Raw genomic sequence first — 12,982 nt, 5'->3', positions numbered from 1 at the left:
AAAATTGGCATTGAGAGCTGAAAGTCGAATGGTCCTTAGGGGCTGACCCACAGGGCTCCTGATCTTTGGGAAATGTAGTGAAAGAGTGGTGCACATCTTGTTTCCCCAGGCCGTGGTGCTGGAAGAGAGCTACCATACAGTCCATGCCTGGTTGGTTGGTCCATCTGAGTGGAAAGGGGACAATCCGGGTTTCTGGCCTGCCTGCTGCACAAGCGTAACAGTCACTTTTATTCAGGGTGCGAACAGAATATTTAATCCATTCCAGCCAGGCATTTGTATCTTGATACCAGGTCTCAATGGCTAGGGTTTGCTTTAAGTCCTTGACTTCTACTATAGCTACTTTGGTTTTGTCATTGGGTAAGAGGTGAGGAATGGTTTGATTTGGTGGGCTTGGGGAAGGGGAAACGGTAGGAGGTAGAGAAGGGTGAACAAAACATATTTCAAAGAAGCCTATAGGGTCCCTTCCAGTAACATCGGCTCCTAAGCCATAGAAGCAACCTAGAGTGGAGTTAGGGTCGGTGGAGGTAGGGGTAGTAATAGAGGTAAGTACTGGGTTGCACTGGTTGGATTGGCAATTATAGGGGTGGTTCCCTTGATAAAGTGGAGGCTGTTTCCTTCGGGTTTATTAGTTTTTTTGCACACTAGGCAACTATCCGCCACCTGCCTAGTGAGGGTATAGATTCCTATATACCCATAGGCTTTGAGGACTGTGTCACACATAGCTTGGTGACCCCAGTGAGTTCCTTGATGAAGCTGTGACAATATTTCCCTCATAAGAGGTTTAGACAGCATTTCCCTCCCGTCTGGTAATACCCACCTTCCCTCGGAGCTTTCCTTAGCTCCTATTCTTTTTAACTTTTCTTGGTCTGCGTTGGAGAAGATGGGGATTGCGACTGGAGGGGAAGGCAAGGGGTCAGATGGAAAATGGGCGCCTCTCGAGAAGAGGCAGCTTGCTTGGCTACTTGATCTGTGAGGTTATTTCCCTGACTTTCAAAGGATGGGTTTTTCTGGTGTCCTGGCACATAGACCACCACTATTTCTTCTGGCAGTTGAAGATTTTCTAGTATTTGTATAATCAATTCTTTATGGACAAGGTCCTGGCCTTTACTATTAATGAGGCCTCGTTCAGTCCAGATCTTTCCAAGGGTATGGACTACTCCGAAAGTATACTTGGCATCAGTGTAAATAGTTCCTTCCTGATTTAGAAAAGATGTTAAGGCCTGATTTAATGCAAAGAGTTCACATGTTTGAGTGAACCAGTTATTGGGCTGTCTCCCTGACTCTGCCTCCATGAGGGTTTCCCCGTCAACTACAGAGCACCCGTTATGCCTCATTCCTTCGATTACCTGGGAGGAGCCGTCTATAAAGAGGTGACGCCCGGTTTGGAATACGGTCTTGCTTAGATCCAGTTTGACTCTAGTTTGATAACTGATCCTATCTAAACATTTGTGCTCAGGTTCCTCCCGGTTCGGATTTCCCATTAGGAAAGCATCAGAGTTGAGCGAATTCTCAGTGGTCAATGTTAAATCATCCCTCTCTAATAAGATAGCCTCAATTTTTTTTTTTTTTTTTGAGAGGGGGGATGGAGTCTCGTTCTGTTGCCCAGGCTGAAGTGCAGTAGCTGATCTCAGCTCACTGCAACCTTTGCCTCCGGGGTTCAAGCAATTCTCCAGCCTCAGCCTCCCAAATAGCTGGGATTACAGGCGTGCGCCACCATGCCTGGCTAATTTTTTGTATTTTTAGCAGTGACAGGGTTTCACCATGCTGGGCAGTCTGGTCTCGAACTCTTGACCTTGTGATCTGTCCGCCTCAGCCTCCTAAAATGCTGGGATTACAAGTGTGAGCCACCGCGCCCACCCGACAGCTTCATATTTGCAAATTGTTGAGTCATCTTCCTGCCTTCTGATTAAGAATGGTCCTAACTTGATGAGGGGTGCATACAAAGAGGCTTCCCCCAAAGGTCATTTTCCTGCTTTCTTCCGCTAGCAAGGCAGTTGCTGCTATGGATTAGGCACACTGGGGCCATCCGCGGGTTACTGGGTCAAGAACTTTGGACAGGAAGGCTACGGGCTGCCGCTGGCCTCTGTGTCTTTGGGTGAGTACCCCTAAAGCCACCCCCTTGTTTACACTGACGAAAAGGTGGAATGGCTAAGGAGGGCAAAGCTAGAACGGGGGCAGTTACAAGTAGGTGTTTTAACTCTTCTACTTGTTGGACTTCTGATGGGGTCCAACGAAGGGGGTCTGGTCCTTCTTGGGTGAGTTTTTGATATAGAGGTTTTAATTTTCGGGCATAAGAGTCAATCCATAGATGACAGTATCCAACTAATCCCAAGAATTTTCTAAGTTCCTGCTTTGTTTAGGCAAAGGTAGAGATGTGACACCTTCAATTCGTTCAGGTACTATTTTCCGTTTGCCTTTACTGATGAGGTGTCCTAGATATTTTACCTCAGGTTCTACAAACTGAATTTTACTCCTTGAGACCCGTAACTCTTGTTCCCTTAGGAAATTCAGGAAGTTAATTGGAATTGTGGTTATGTGGTCCTTGCTATTTCCTGAAATGAGCAGGTCATCTGCATATTTGAGTAGGCATATGGATGAACGAAGGGAAAAGATTTCTAGGACTTGTTCTAAAATTTGACCGAATAGATTTGGGGAGTCTGTAAACTCCTGGGGTAGGACTGTCCACTGGTACTGCTGTTTTCTACCTAAGTAAGGGTCCTCCCACTCAAAAGCAAACATGTCCCGGCTGTCTTCTGCTAAAGGGCAAGCCCAAAAAGCATCTTTCTTTCTTTTTTTTTTTTTTTTTGTTGTTGAGACAGAGTCTCGCTTTGTCGCCCAGACTGGAGTGCAGTGGCCGGATCTCAGCTCACTGCAAGCTCCGCCTCCCGGGTTCACGCCATTCTCCTGCCTCAGCCTCCCGAGTAGCTGGGACTACAGACGCCCGCCACCTCGCCCAGCTAGGTTTTTGTATTTTTTAGTAGAGACGGGGTTTCACCGTGTTAGCCAGGATGGTCTCGATCTCCTGACCTTGTGATCCGCCCATCTCGGCCTCCCAAAGTGCTGGGATTACAGGCTTGAGCCACCGCGCCCGGCCGCATCTTTCTTTTTTTCTTTTTATTTTATTTTATATTATATTATTTTATTTTACTTTATTTTATTTTAATTTTTGAGACGGAGCCTGCCTCTATCACCAGGCTGGAGTGCAGTGGCACAATCCCTGCTCACTACAACCTCCGCCTCCCAGGTTCAAGCAATTCTCCTGCCTCAGCCTCCTGAGTAGCTGGGATTACAGGCGCATGCTGCCGTGCCTGGCTAATTTTTTTTTTTTTTTTTTTTTTTTTAGTAGAGACAGGGTTTCACCATGTTGCCCAGGCTGGTCACAAACTCCTGAGCTCAGGCAATCTGCCCACCTCAGTCTCCCAAAGCGCTAGGATTACAGGTGTGAGCCACCGCGCCCAGCCAGCATCTTTCAAATCTATCATTGTGAACCATTGGTGATCGTGTGGGATTTTGCTGATAATGGTGTAAGGGTTGGGAACAGCAGCGGGGGGGTGGGGTAGTTTGAGCTGTTTGATTAATAGCCCAGAGGTCTTCTACTAGCTGGTATGACCCATGTAACTTTCTTACAGACAATATTGGAGTGTTATAAGGGGATATACAGGGTTCAAGGAGTCCGTCACGGACAAGGCCCTCAATTATAGGTTTTAGAGCCATTCTAGCTTCTAAGGGAATAGGGTATTGTTTTCTGCTTACCATTTCCCTGGGAATTTTTTTTTTTTTTTTTTTTTTTTTTTTTTTTTTTTTTGAGACAGTCACTCTGTCACCCAGGCTGGAGTGCAATGGTGTGATCTTAGCTCACTGCAACCTCCGCCTCCACAGTTCAAGCAATTCTTCTGCCTCAGCCTCCTGAGTAGCTGGGACTACAGGTGCATGCCACCACATCTGGCTAAGTTTTTAAATATTTTTAGTAGAGATGGAGTTTCACCATGTTGGCCAGGCTGGTCTCAAACTCCTGACCTCAGGTGATCCACCTGCCTCAGCCTCCCAAAGTGCTGGGATTACAGGCGTGAGCCACCACATCCACCCAAGGGAATTTTTATTTTCACATGGATTGGACCTGTAGTTTCCCTCAATTTTCTTTCTTTAACCATATGTCAGGATGCATTCGGCTCTCTTCTGTGGCAGCGAGTAGGTTTAAGGAAGTGAGGAATTTTCCCTGATTAACATATAGGCCTATACCTAATCGTAACATTAAGTCTCTTCCTAACAAATTAGTTCCCACTTTGGGGATTAACAAGAACTTTGTGGTGGCCGGCCTGTTCTCATATTTAACCTGTTTCCTCTAAAATTTTTGCCCTGAATCCCTCCCCTTTAACCCCTGAGACAGTAAGCTCTTCTGTTGAACATGCTAAACTTGAAGGAAGAAAACATAGGGAGGAGCGAGCCACTCCCGAATTGACTACGAAAATGATGAACTCTGGGCTGGGCGCGGTGGCTCACGCCTGTAATCCCAGCACAGCGGGTGGATCACAAGATCAGGAGATCGAGACCATCCTGGCTAACACAGTGAAACCTTGTCTCTACTAAAAATACAAAAAAATAGCTGGGCGTGGTGGCGGGCGCCTGTAGTCCCAGTTACTGGCCAGGCTGAGGCAGGAGAATGGCGTGAACCCAGGAGAGGGAGCTTGCAGTGAGCCTTGATCGCGCCACTGCACTCCAGTCTGGGCGACAGGGCGAGACTCTGTCTCAAAAAAAAAAAAAAGAAAGAAAGTGATTAACTCTGATTTAGGTTCCACCGTCAGATTTATCAAGGGCTCCTGGTGGGACTCGAGATGAAAGATGCAGAGCCCTTGATCCCCCCATTCTTCTTCAAATGCCATGAGTGGAAGAACTTCCTTTTTCCTCTCCCTTTCGGGCACTCCCTTTTAAAATGTCCTGGCTTTCCACACCTGAAACATCTGTCTTCCCCTCTTCCCTGGCCTGCTCTGTGACTCTCAGGTTTCATCCTTTTACTTCCTGTGTGGGGTCTCACAGCCCGTTGCTTAGAGGGTTTATAAGTTCTATTTTCCTGGGTTTCCTGTTGTAGAGTTCCCTGTTGTAAAGTGGACAGCATAGTTTTTGCCTTTTGTTTCTGCTTTTTTTCATCCATTTCATCCATTCATACATATAATTTTGGGGCTTCTCTCTCTTTTTTTCTTCTTTTTTTTTTTTTTTTTTTTTTGAGACAGAGGCTCGCTCTGTCTCCCAGGCTGGAGTGCAGTGGCGCGATCTCGGCTCACTGCAAGCTCTGCCTGCCGGGTGCACGCCATTCTCCTGCCTCAGCCTCCTGAGTACCTGGGACTACAGGCGCCCGCCACCACGCTTGGCTAATTTTTTTGTATTTTTTTAGTAGAGACGGGGTTTCACCATGTTAGCCAGGATGGTCTCGATCTCCTGACCTTGTGATCTGCCCACCTCAGCCTCCCAAAGTGCTGGGATTACAGGAGTGAGCCACCATGCCCGGCCTTTGTGCATCTCTTTTTTTTTTGAGATGGAGTCTCGCTCTGTTGCCCAGGCTGGAGTGCAGTGGTGCAATCTTGGCTCATTGCAAGCTCTGCCTCCCAAGTTCACGCCATTCTCCTGCCTCAGTCTCCCTAGTAGCTGGGACTACAGGCGCCCGCCACCACGCCCGGCTAATTTTTTTTGTATTTTTAGTAGAGATGGCGTTTCATCGTGTTAGCCAGGATGGTCTTGATCTCCTGACCTTGTAATCCGCCCCCCTCGGCTTCCCAAAGTGCTGGGATTACAGGCATGAGCCACTGCGCCCAGCCTGGGCATCTCTTAATTAAAAGTTCCTCTATGGAGCAGTCTTGCCAATTTCCTATCTTTTGTAATTTCTTTCTAATGTCCGGCCAACTGTTGATGATAAAATAGAGCTTTAACATCCCTTGTCCAAGTGGGTCCTCTATGTCTAAGCCTGAATATTTTCTTATTTGCTCCTTAAGTCTGTTTAAAAATTCCATGGGCCCTTCATCTTTCTCTTGGTGTACATTAAATGCTCAGGAAATATTTTGGGTTCCAAGCACCAATTCCAGAATCCCTTTAATTATCATATCCCTGAGGTCTTTCATGTTTTCTCAGTGGGCTGCATTGCTCCTATCCCACTGAGGGTCCCGGCCTGGGAGTTTCTGCTCTGCTGCTGGGATGTTTTGACCAGGAGGGTGTTCACATTCCCAGACTGTCATAGCGTCCCTGTGGATCATGGTTCTTTCCCCCTCTGCGAAGAGAATACCTCAGGTGGACATTAATTCAGCCCAAGTATACAATTGTGGCCCTAAAAATTGGTCAATTTGATCTGTGACTCCAAAGGGATCATCTGATAATGGTTTGAGTTCCTTTTTCAGATTTCTAACCTCTGAACTAGTTAAGGGGGCATTTACGAAACCAATACCCCCTCCTCCCAGTGCTACTTCTCTTAAGGGAAAAGGGGTTGGGGCAGACTCCTTTGAGGCAGAGGGAAAAGGAAAGTTTTGAATATCCCTCTGGCATTGTTTCCATCTTGTGCTGAAGTTTTCCTGAGGAAAGGACATGTGCCAGTGGCTACTCAATGGGGATGTAGGGCCACAAAGCCCATGGGGCAGGGTTATGTGGAGGAGGGACTGAGTGATTAGCCTGGGGTGGGGTAGGTAGGGGAAGATGGTCTAGAGGATCCTATACATTGGCATCTTTAGATGTAGAATCTGACTTAACTGGGTTGTCCTGGGGGGGTATTGAGTTTGGTTTCTCTTTTACATCATCCTTTAAGGGAAAGGGAAGGACAAGTTCCTGACTCCAACACAGAGCATAACCTATTTCCTCTTGCGAGACTGGACTTTTTTCATTAACATACTGGATTAAGAGTTGGCATATCCAATCCTCATCTGATCCAAACTTTGGCCAAAAGACCGACAGTCTGAGGATAGGTTCCTTGGTCCAAATAAAACAGCAATATTTTATCATTCGCTGTCTTTCCTTGTGTTTGGTTTTCATTCTCTCTCCAGTACTCTAACATAAGGCCTAGAGGACTGTCAGGGGGAACTTTATCGTCCACTTGGCCTTTTGTACTCCCTGTCTTACTTGGGGTATTTCCATTCTGGAGGTTGGTGCCCGTTTCCTAGGGGCTTAACCTCTCCCTTTTCCCACTGGAGGTTTCTTGCACTCGTGTGAATACTCCCTTCATCCTTTTTGGCCGCTTCCCTCATGGCAATTTTAGGCCCCTCTTAGCAATAGTGGGTCGGTATAATCCCTCTGACTGGAAAACCGCCCTAAGCCATATGAGGTGACCATGGAACCAAGTCTGGACTCCACACTCGATTCGTGTCCACTGACGTGTCTCAACCACGCACTTAAAACCTCCAAGTGGGCCGGGTGCGGTGGCTCAAGCCTGTAATCCCAGCACTTTGGGAGGCTGAGACGGGTGGATCACGAGGTCAGGAGATCGAGACCATCCTGGCTAACACGATGAAACCCCGTCCCTACTAAAAAATACAAAAAAAACTAGCCGGGCGAGGTGGCGGGCGTCTGTAGTCCCAGCTACTCGGGAGGCTGAGGCAGGAGAATGGTGTGAACCCGGGAGGCGGAGCTTGCAGTGAGCTGAGATCCGGCCACTGCACTCCAGCCTGGGTGACAGAGCGAGACTCCGTCTCAAAAACAAACAAACAAACAAACAAACAAAAACCTCCAAGTGACCCCGACCACCAAGGAAATACTTTGTCGCCCCAGTAGCAACTTTTCTTATCTTGGTCTGTGCAGAGTTACCCACTCGCCTGGGAATTTTAAGGATCCTTCCTGCCCACGTTGCTGAGAGTCCGGATTTATTTGCCACTTCAGGTGGACCCAATCCTCCCCTCCCGGGGCCACAGCAACAAGGCAGTGGGACGCATCTCACAAGGAAAAGTAATCGCTACCCCTCCCAAAGGATAATGGGATCCTGGAAGACCCCCAAATTTGTTGAAAACAAGCGCTCAGTGTAGTCAAGAAAAACCAGCACTGAGACAAAAGACTTCCCAGCAAGGCATCTTTACTTCTGCAGAAGGGTGCTGCTTGCACTGGTTGTAATCTCAAGAGCAGCCCCCCACCTCCTGAACAGAGGAGGGAAGTGGTTTTTAACCCTAACGCAGTTCCTGTTTCTGTGTCCTTTCCCCATTGGCTGGGGGGTTGGACCGCACAATCTGAGCTGATCCCGATTGACTAAGGTTGAACTTTCCCAAATAGGGTAGACTATTTGCAAAAAAGAAGAAAAAGCGGGGGTAGAATCTGTTTACAGCTTATGACCAGGAAGTTGAGTCTTTGAAGAGGAACTCAGCTGTCCCAACAGAGGCATCCGAGGGGCTGCCTGGAGGAGGTGATGCTGGGCAGTAGGAATTGCCTGGTCCGACGCCCTGGCTGCCAAGGGCCTGCCAGGAATGTGCACCTTTGGGTCTTCCCTTCTAAGAGGTGAACTGAGAGTGCCCCTGGCGCTCTGGCAAAGGCCATGGAATGGGCCCACAGTGAGAATTCCAGCTTCGCCTCTTACTAGCTGGATAACCTGGGGAGCCGCGAGACCTCCCTGGGCCTCAGCCCCCGGTACAGTGGAGTCAACGGGAGAAACGGCCTCACGGGATTGATGCGGGGATTAAGCGGGGCACGGGTGGCGGGCAAACGCGGGTCATTATACTCATCTCCCCACGGCAAGCGTCCCAGCGCCAGCCGCTTCCCCGCTCCGCGCCGGGCCTAGACCCTCCGACCCCGCCCCTGCGCGGGCCGCGAGCAGGAATGCGAGCAGGCCGGGGGCGCGCGGGCCGCAGCCGCATTTCCGGGCCGGCGGGAGCGGGCGGCGGGGGAGGGGCGGCCGGGGCCTGCGCCGGCCGCCGTGTGACGCGCCCCCTCATTTGCATGCGGAGCGCCCATTGGCCACGGCGGCCGCCGGGACGGGAGGCGGGTCCCCTCCCCCTCCCGCCGCAGCGGCGGCAGCAGCTGGGCTCGGTGTAAACAAGTCCAGGCGCCTGCGAACCCGGGCCGGGGGGGACGGCGCCCGCCAGGAGCGCCCCCCACTCCCAGGCCAGCCCACCCCGGCGGACCGGGCCCCGCGCGCCCAGGCGAGGTGAGGCCCGCGCCGTCAGGGCTGCGTGTCGCCCCGCGCCCCCGCCCAGCCGGCCAGGACTGCCCCCTCCCCCGGCGCCCGCCCCCACCCCCGCGCCCCAGGTGAGCCCCGGGGTCCAGGTAAGGCTCCGCGATGCAGGTAAGAGCCCCTGGGCGTAGAGGAGGCCTCGGCGACCGCAGGTGAGAGCCCCTCCTCTGCTAGGTGACCCTCCACCTTCACGGCGAGGCCGCCTGCCTCCTCCAGGCGGGGGACCCTCTCCCCGATGAACCCCCTAAACCCCCAGTGAACCCCACTGCTCTCCAGATGAGGTCGCAAGGACCAACCAGCGCCTACCCGTCCATGCTCCCCCGAAACTGGGAACTGACAGCCCAGCCCTCCAAAGCCCCTTCCTCCAGCTTCAGCTGCCAGGTCAGCAAGGGTGAGGCCGGAAGCAGGCGGGTGACTCACCCTGGGCTCCTCCGAGCCTCAGTTTCCCCATTGATGCAACCTGAGGCCTCCTCACTGAGTCAAAACTGAGACGCCTCTGGTCCCCGAGAGGCTGCTGGCTCTGGGGAAAGGAGAGAGCAGCCGAGTGTGACAGAGTGAGTCCCCACGGCTCTGGGAGTGCCTCGCATGTGTATGGCCCAGGTCCTGACAGCCCACCTACTCCCTCCCCGGCAGGCACTGGGCTCCCTCTGCTCCCCGTGGGCCGCTCCCCGCGTGGGGCCACTGCCCCCGGCCCCCGCCATGGTGCGGATTTCAAAGCCCAAGACGTTTCAGGCCTACTTGGATGATTGTCACCGGAGGTATAGCTGTGCCCACTGCCGCGCTCACCTGGCCAACCACGACGACCTCATCTCCAAGGTAACCAACCAGGCCACAGTGGGGCTGGAACCTATAGGGGCTGCCTGGCAGCTCCCCACCGGCAGCCCTGACCCCCTCCTCTCTTCCCACCCTCCCACCCTTTAGTCCTTCCAGGGCAGTCAGGGCCGTGCCTACCTCTTCAACTCTGTGTGAGTATCTGGCCTCCCTTCTTGCTTTCCCTGACATCTGTTGTGACCTGTGACCCCTGGCATCCTGCTGAGACTCCCAGAGTTCCCCGGTGCAGGCAGGAAGCTGTGAGCATCATCTCTTGGATGCGGAGGACAGGCACAGTGCTTGAGGGGGGCCCTGTGATGGCAGGACCCTCCCTGGGACTGCCCCATGTCCCCACAGGGTGAACGTGGGCTGCGGGCCAGCCGAGGAGCGGGTGCTGCTGACCGGCCTCCATGCTGTCGCCGACATCCACTGCGAGAACTGCAAGACCACTTTGGGCTGGAAATATGTGAGTCAGCCACCTCTGACCCTAGGCTAGCCTTTGACCTGACCTTCCAACACCTCCTCCTGACAAGCAGTCATCCTATAGCCTTTCAGATTGCATAGGCCTAGCTCACACAAGTCAGACTGTCTTTTCATCCCTGACCACATTTTCTTCTCTTGCACCCTGCAAGGGCTGTAGAACTTTTCTCTTAACCCATCCCTTCTCCCAGGCACTTGGATCCGCTTTTGAGAGTTAGGATATAATCAGAGTCACCATTTATTGAATGCTTATGTGCCTTGCACTGTTGTGTGCCTGGCGTCTGTTATCTCATTCAATCATTGCAGTGATCCTGTAGGTAGAAGCTAGTATTATCTCTACAGAACAAGACAGGGAGGCCCAAAGATGTTAGGTAACTTGCCCAAGATCACACAACTGGTAAGTGACAGAATAGGGACCAGAATCTGAGTTGGTTGGTTTTTTTTTTTCACTCCAAACTCTTGACCACCAGCTTATATTGTCATTCAGAGTATCAGAAAAAATTGCCCCAGACTGTGCAACAACATGGAGGTTGGGTTCACCAGCCTCCCTTTCCATAGCCCTCATTGCCACTGCTGCTGTCCAGGGTCTGATTTCACTACCCTGAGTCTCATTTCCTTATCTGTCAGTGGAAGATAAAGCCACTGTCTAGCGCCCAGGATTGTTACAGGGATCAGATTAGATGTGGCAAAGGAAGATGCTCTTGGGACACTGCAAGGGACAGGATTCTTCAGGCGTCGCTTGGAGCTGTGGTGCCTCTGTGAGGTAGATGCCCCAGGCAAAGCCAGCCAGCCAGCCCTGACCTGAGCTCACTGCTGGCCCTGCCACAGATTGGCTGTGTGTCTCTGGACAGGTGGCTTGGCCACTCGACCTCTATCAGAGATGGCCGGCCGGGCACGGTGGCTCATTCCTGTAATCCCAGCACTTTGGGAGGCCAAGGTGGGTGGATCACGAAGTCAGGAGATTGAGACCATCCTGGCTAACACGGTGAAACCCCGTCTCTACTAAAAATATTTTAAAAATTAGCTGGGTGTGGTGGTGGGCACCTGTAGTCCCAGCTACCCGTGAGGCTGAGGCAGGAGAGTTGTGTGAACCTGGGAGGCGGAGCTTGTAGTGAGCCGAGATTGCACCACTGCACTCTAGCCTAGGCGAGAGAGCGAGACTCCGTCTCAAAAATAATAATAATAAATAAATAAAGAGCTGGCCTAGACAAGAGGTCAAAAACTCAAGTGCCAGGCCAGGCATGATGGTTCATGCCTGTAATCCTAGCACTTTGGGAGACCGAGGCAGGTGGATCATCTGAGGTCAGGAGTTCAAGAACAGCCTGACTAACATGGTGAAACCCCATCTCTACTAAAAATACAAAAATTAGCTCGGCGTGGTGGCGGATGCCTGTAGTCCCAGCTACTCAGGAGGCTGAGGCAGGAGAATTGCTTGAACCCAGGAGGCGGAGGTTGCAGTGAGCCGAGATCGTGCCGTTGCACTCCAGCTTGGGCAACAGAACGAGACTCCCTCTCAAAATAAAACAAGACAAACAAAAAAAAAAAACCTCAAGTGCCTGCAAGGCCAAGCAGATACTGTAGATGTGTAAAGGGTAGCATAGACTGGAGGGGTTGGGAGTTGGGGGCAGGCTGGGCAAACTGGAGTGAGCACGGCCTACTTATATTTTAATACTTTAAAGTTATTTTTATTAAACTGTCTGCTGTCCAAGAGAGAGTTTATATATGTCGTTTGCCACATATAATACATGTTGTAGGCCAAAATGGCCATGAAGCCACCAGTTTGCAAACCTGAACTGTGAAATCTTTTAGCCACTTCCCTATCTTCTCTGTTGGAGCCATCATTAATACTTGAAAAGTACCTTTGAGTCAGGGAGTTCTACTCTGTGTTTGTGAGAAACGCGGCCCTGCCCCTCCGCCACAGTTTCCTCATATGTAAAATGGGGCCACTCATGTCCACTCCCCAACCCCTGTGCCTTGTGGTGAGACTTGCTCCGGGGATGATGGTCCCGCCCCTCCTTTCAGGAACAGGCCTTTGAGAGCAGCCAGAAGTACAAAGAGGGGAAGTACATCATTGAACTCAACCACATGATCAAAGACAACGGCTGGGACTGACCCCCGCTCCCCGACGCATGTGGCTCCAGCCCGGCCTGGCCGCCAGGGAGCGCCACCGGCTTCCCACCGCCCAAAGGGAGCTCTGGACCCTCAGGGCCCCTGCAGAGGACGAATCCAGCTCCTGTACATATATTTTATTGCATGCACTGTGACCTTGGGGGGAGAACAGAAGGGGGACGACGCCCCCGCACCTCCTGCGATCTGGCTGGCTTGGATCTCGTTTTTAACCCCCTCCTTCCCCGCTTGCCCTATAGATATGGCCTGTGTTCTGCTCTCCTGGCCCCAGTGCACCGTCTGCTCTGTGAACTCCTCCCACCAAGCCCCTCTGACCCCACGCGTGTCTGTCCCCCTCGTTCTGTAGCGTTTGTACATAATAAAACAATGGAGTGGAGACAGCTCAGGCTCGCGTGTAATCCGGGGAGGGGAAGCTCAAGCGGAGATTTCAGCCCCTAT

General features: G+C 51.6%; 2 protein-coding genes across 4 annotated transcripts in view; one reads left to right on the top strand and one right to left on the bottom strand.

Annotated features, from left to right (window-relative positions):
- SLX1A (SLX1 homolog A, structure-specific endonuclease subunit) overlaps positions 1-9,106 on the bottom strand; it is a 127,034-nt gene extending 117,928 nt beyond the window's left edge. The window contains exon 1 of the mRNA XM_050773998.1: positions 8,955-9,106. The gene's annotated coding sequence lies outside the window, so the exon portion shown is untranslated. The remainder of the gene's footprint in view (positions 1-8,954) is intronic.
- Positions 8,955-12,924, top strand: YPEL3 (yippee like 3). 3 transcript variants are annotated; one of them, XM_050774009.1, is made up of 5 exons: positions 8,955-9,100; positions 9,761-9,943; positions 10,049-10,092; positions 10,295-10,403; positions 12,440-12,924. In XM_050774009.1, exons 2-5 carry the CDS (start codon positions 9,827-9,829, stop codon positions 12,527-12,529), a joined length of 360 nt encoding a protein of 119 aa, XP_050629966.1. In that variant the 5' UTR covers positions 8,955-9,100; positions 9,761-9,826; the 3' UTR covers positions 12,530-12,924. The 3 variants fall into 3 exon arrangements, with proteins under 3 accessions (XP_050629966.1, XP_050629965.1, XP_050629964.1); XM_050774008.1 differs by lacking the exon at positions 8,955-9,100 and adding an exon at positions 9,184-9,681; XM_050774007.1 differs by lacking the exon at positions 8,955-9,100 and having other exon boundaries at positions 9,713-9,943.
- Positions 12,925-12,982: the final 58 nt, after the last annotated feature.

This window comes from Macaca thibetana, chromosome 20 (genome assembly GCF_024542745.1).
Source record: "Macaca thibetana thibetana isolate TM-01 chromosome 20, ASM2454274v1, whole genome shotgun sequence".
Classification (NCBI taxonomy): Eukaryota; Metazoa; Chordata; class Mammalia; order Primates; family Cercopithecidae; genus Macaca; species Macaca thibetana.
This window is presented reverse-complemented; position numbering and strand designations above follow the sequence as displayed.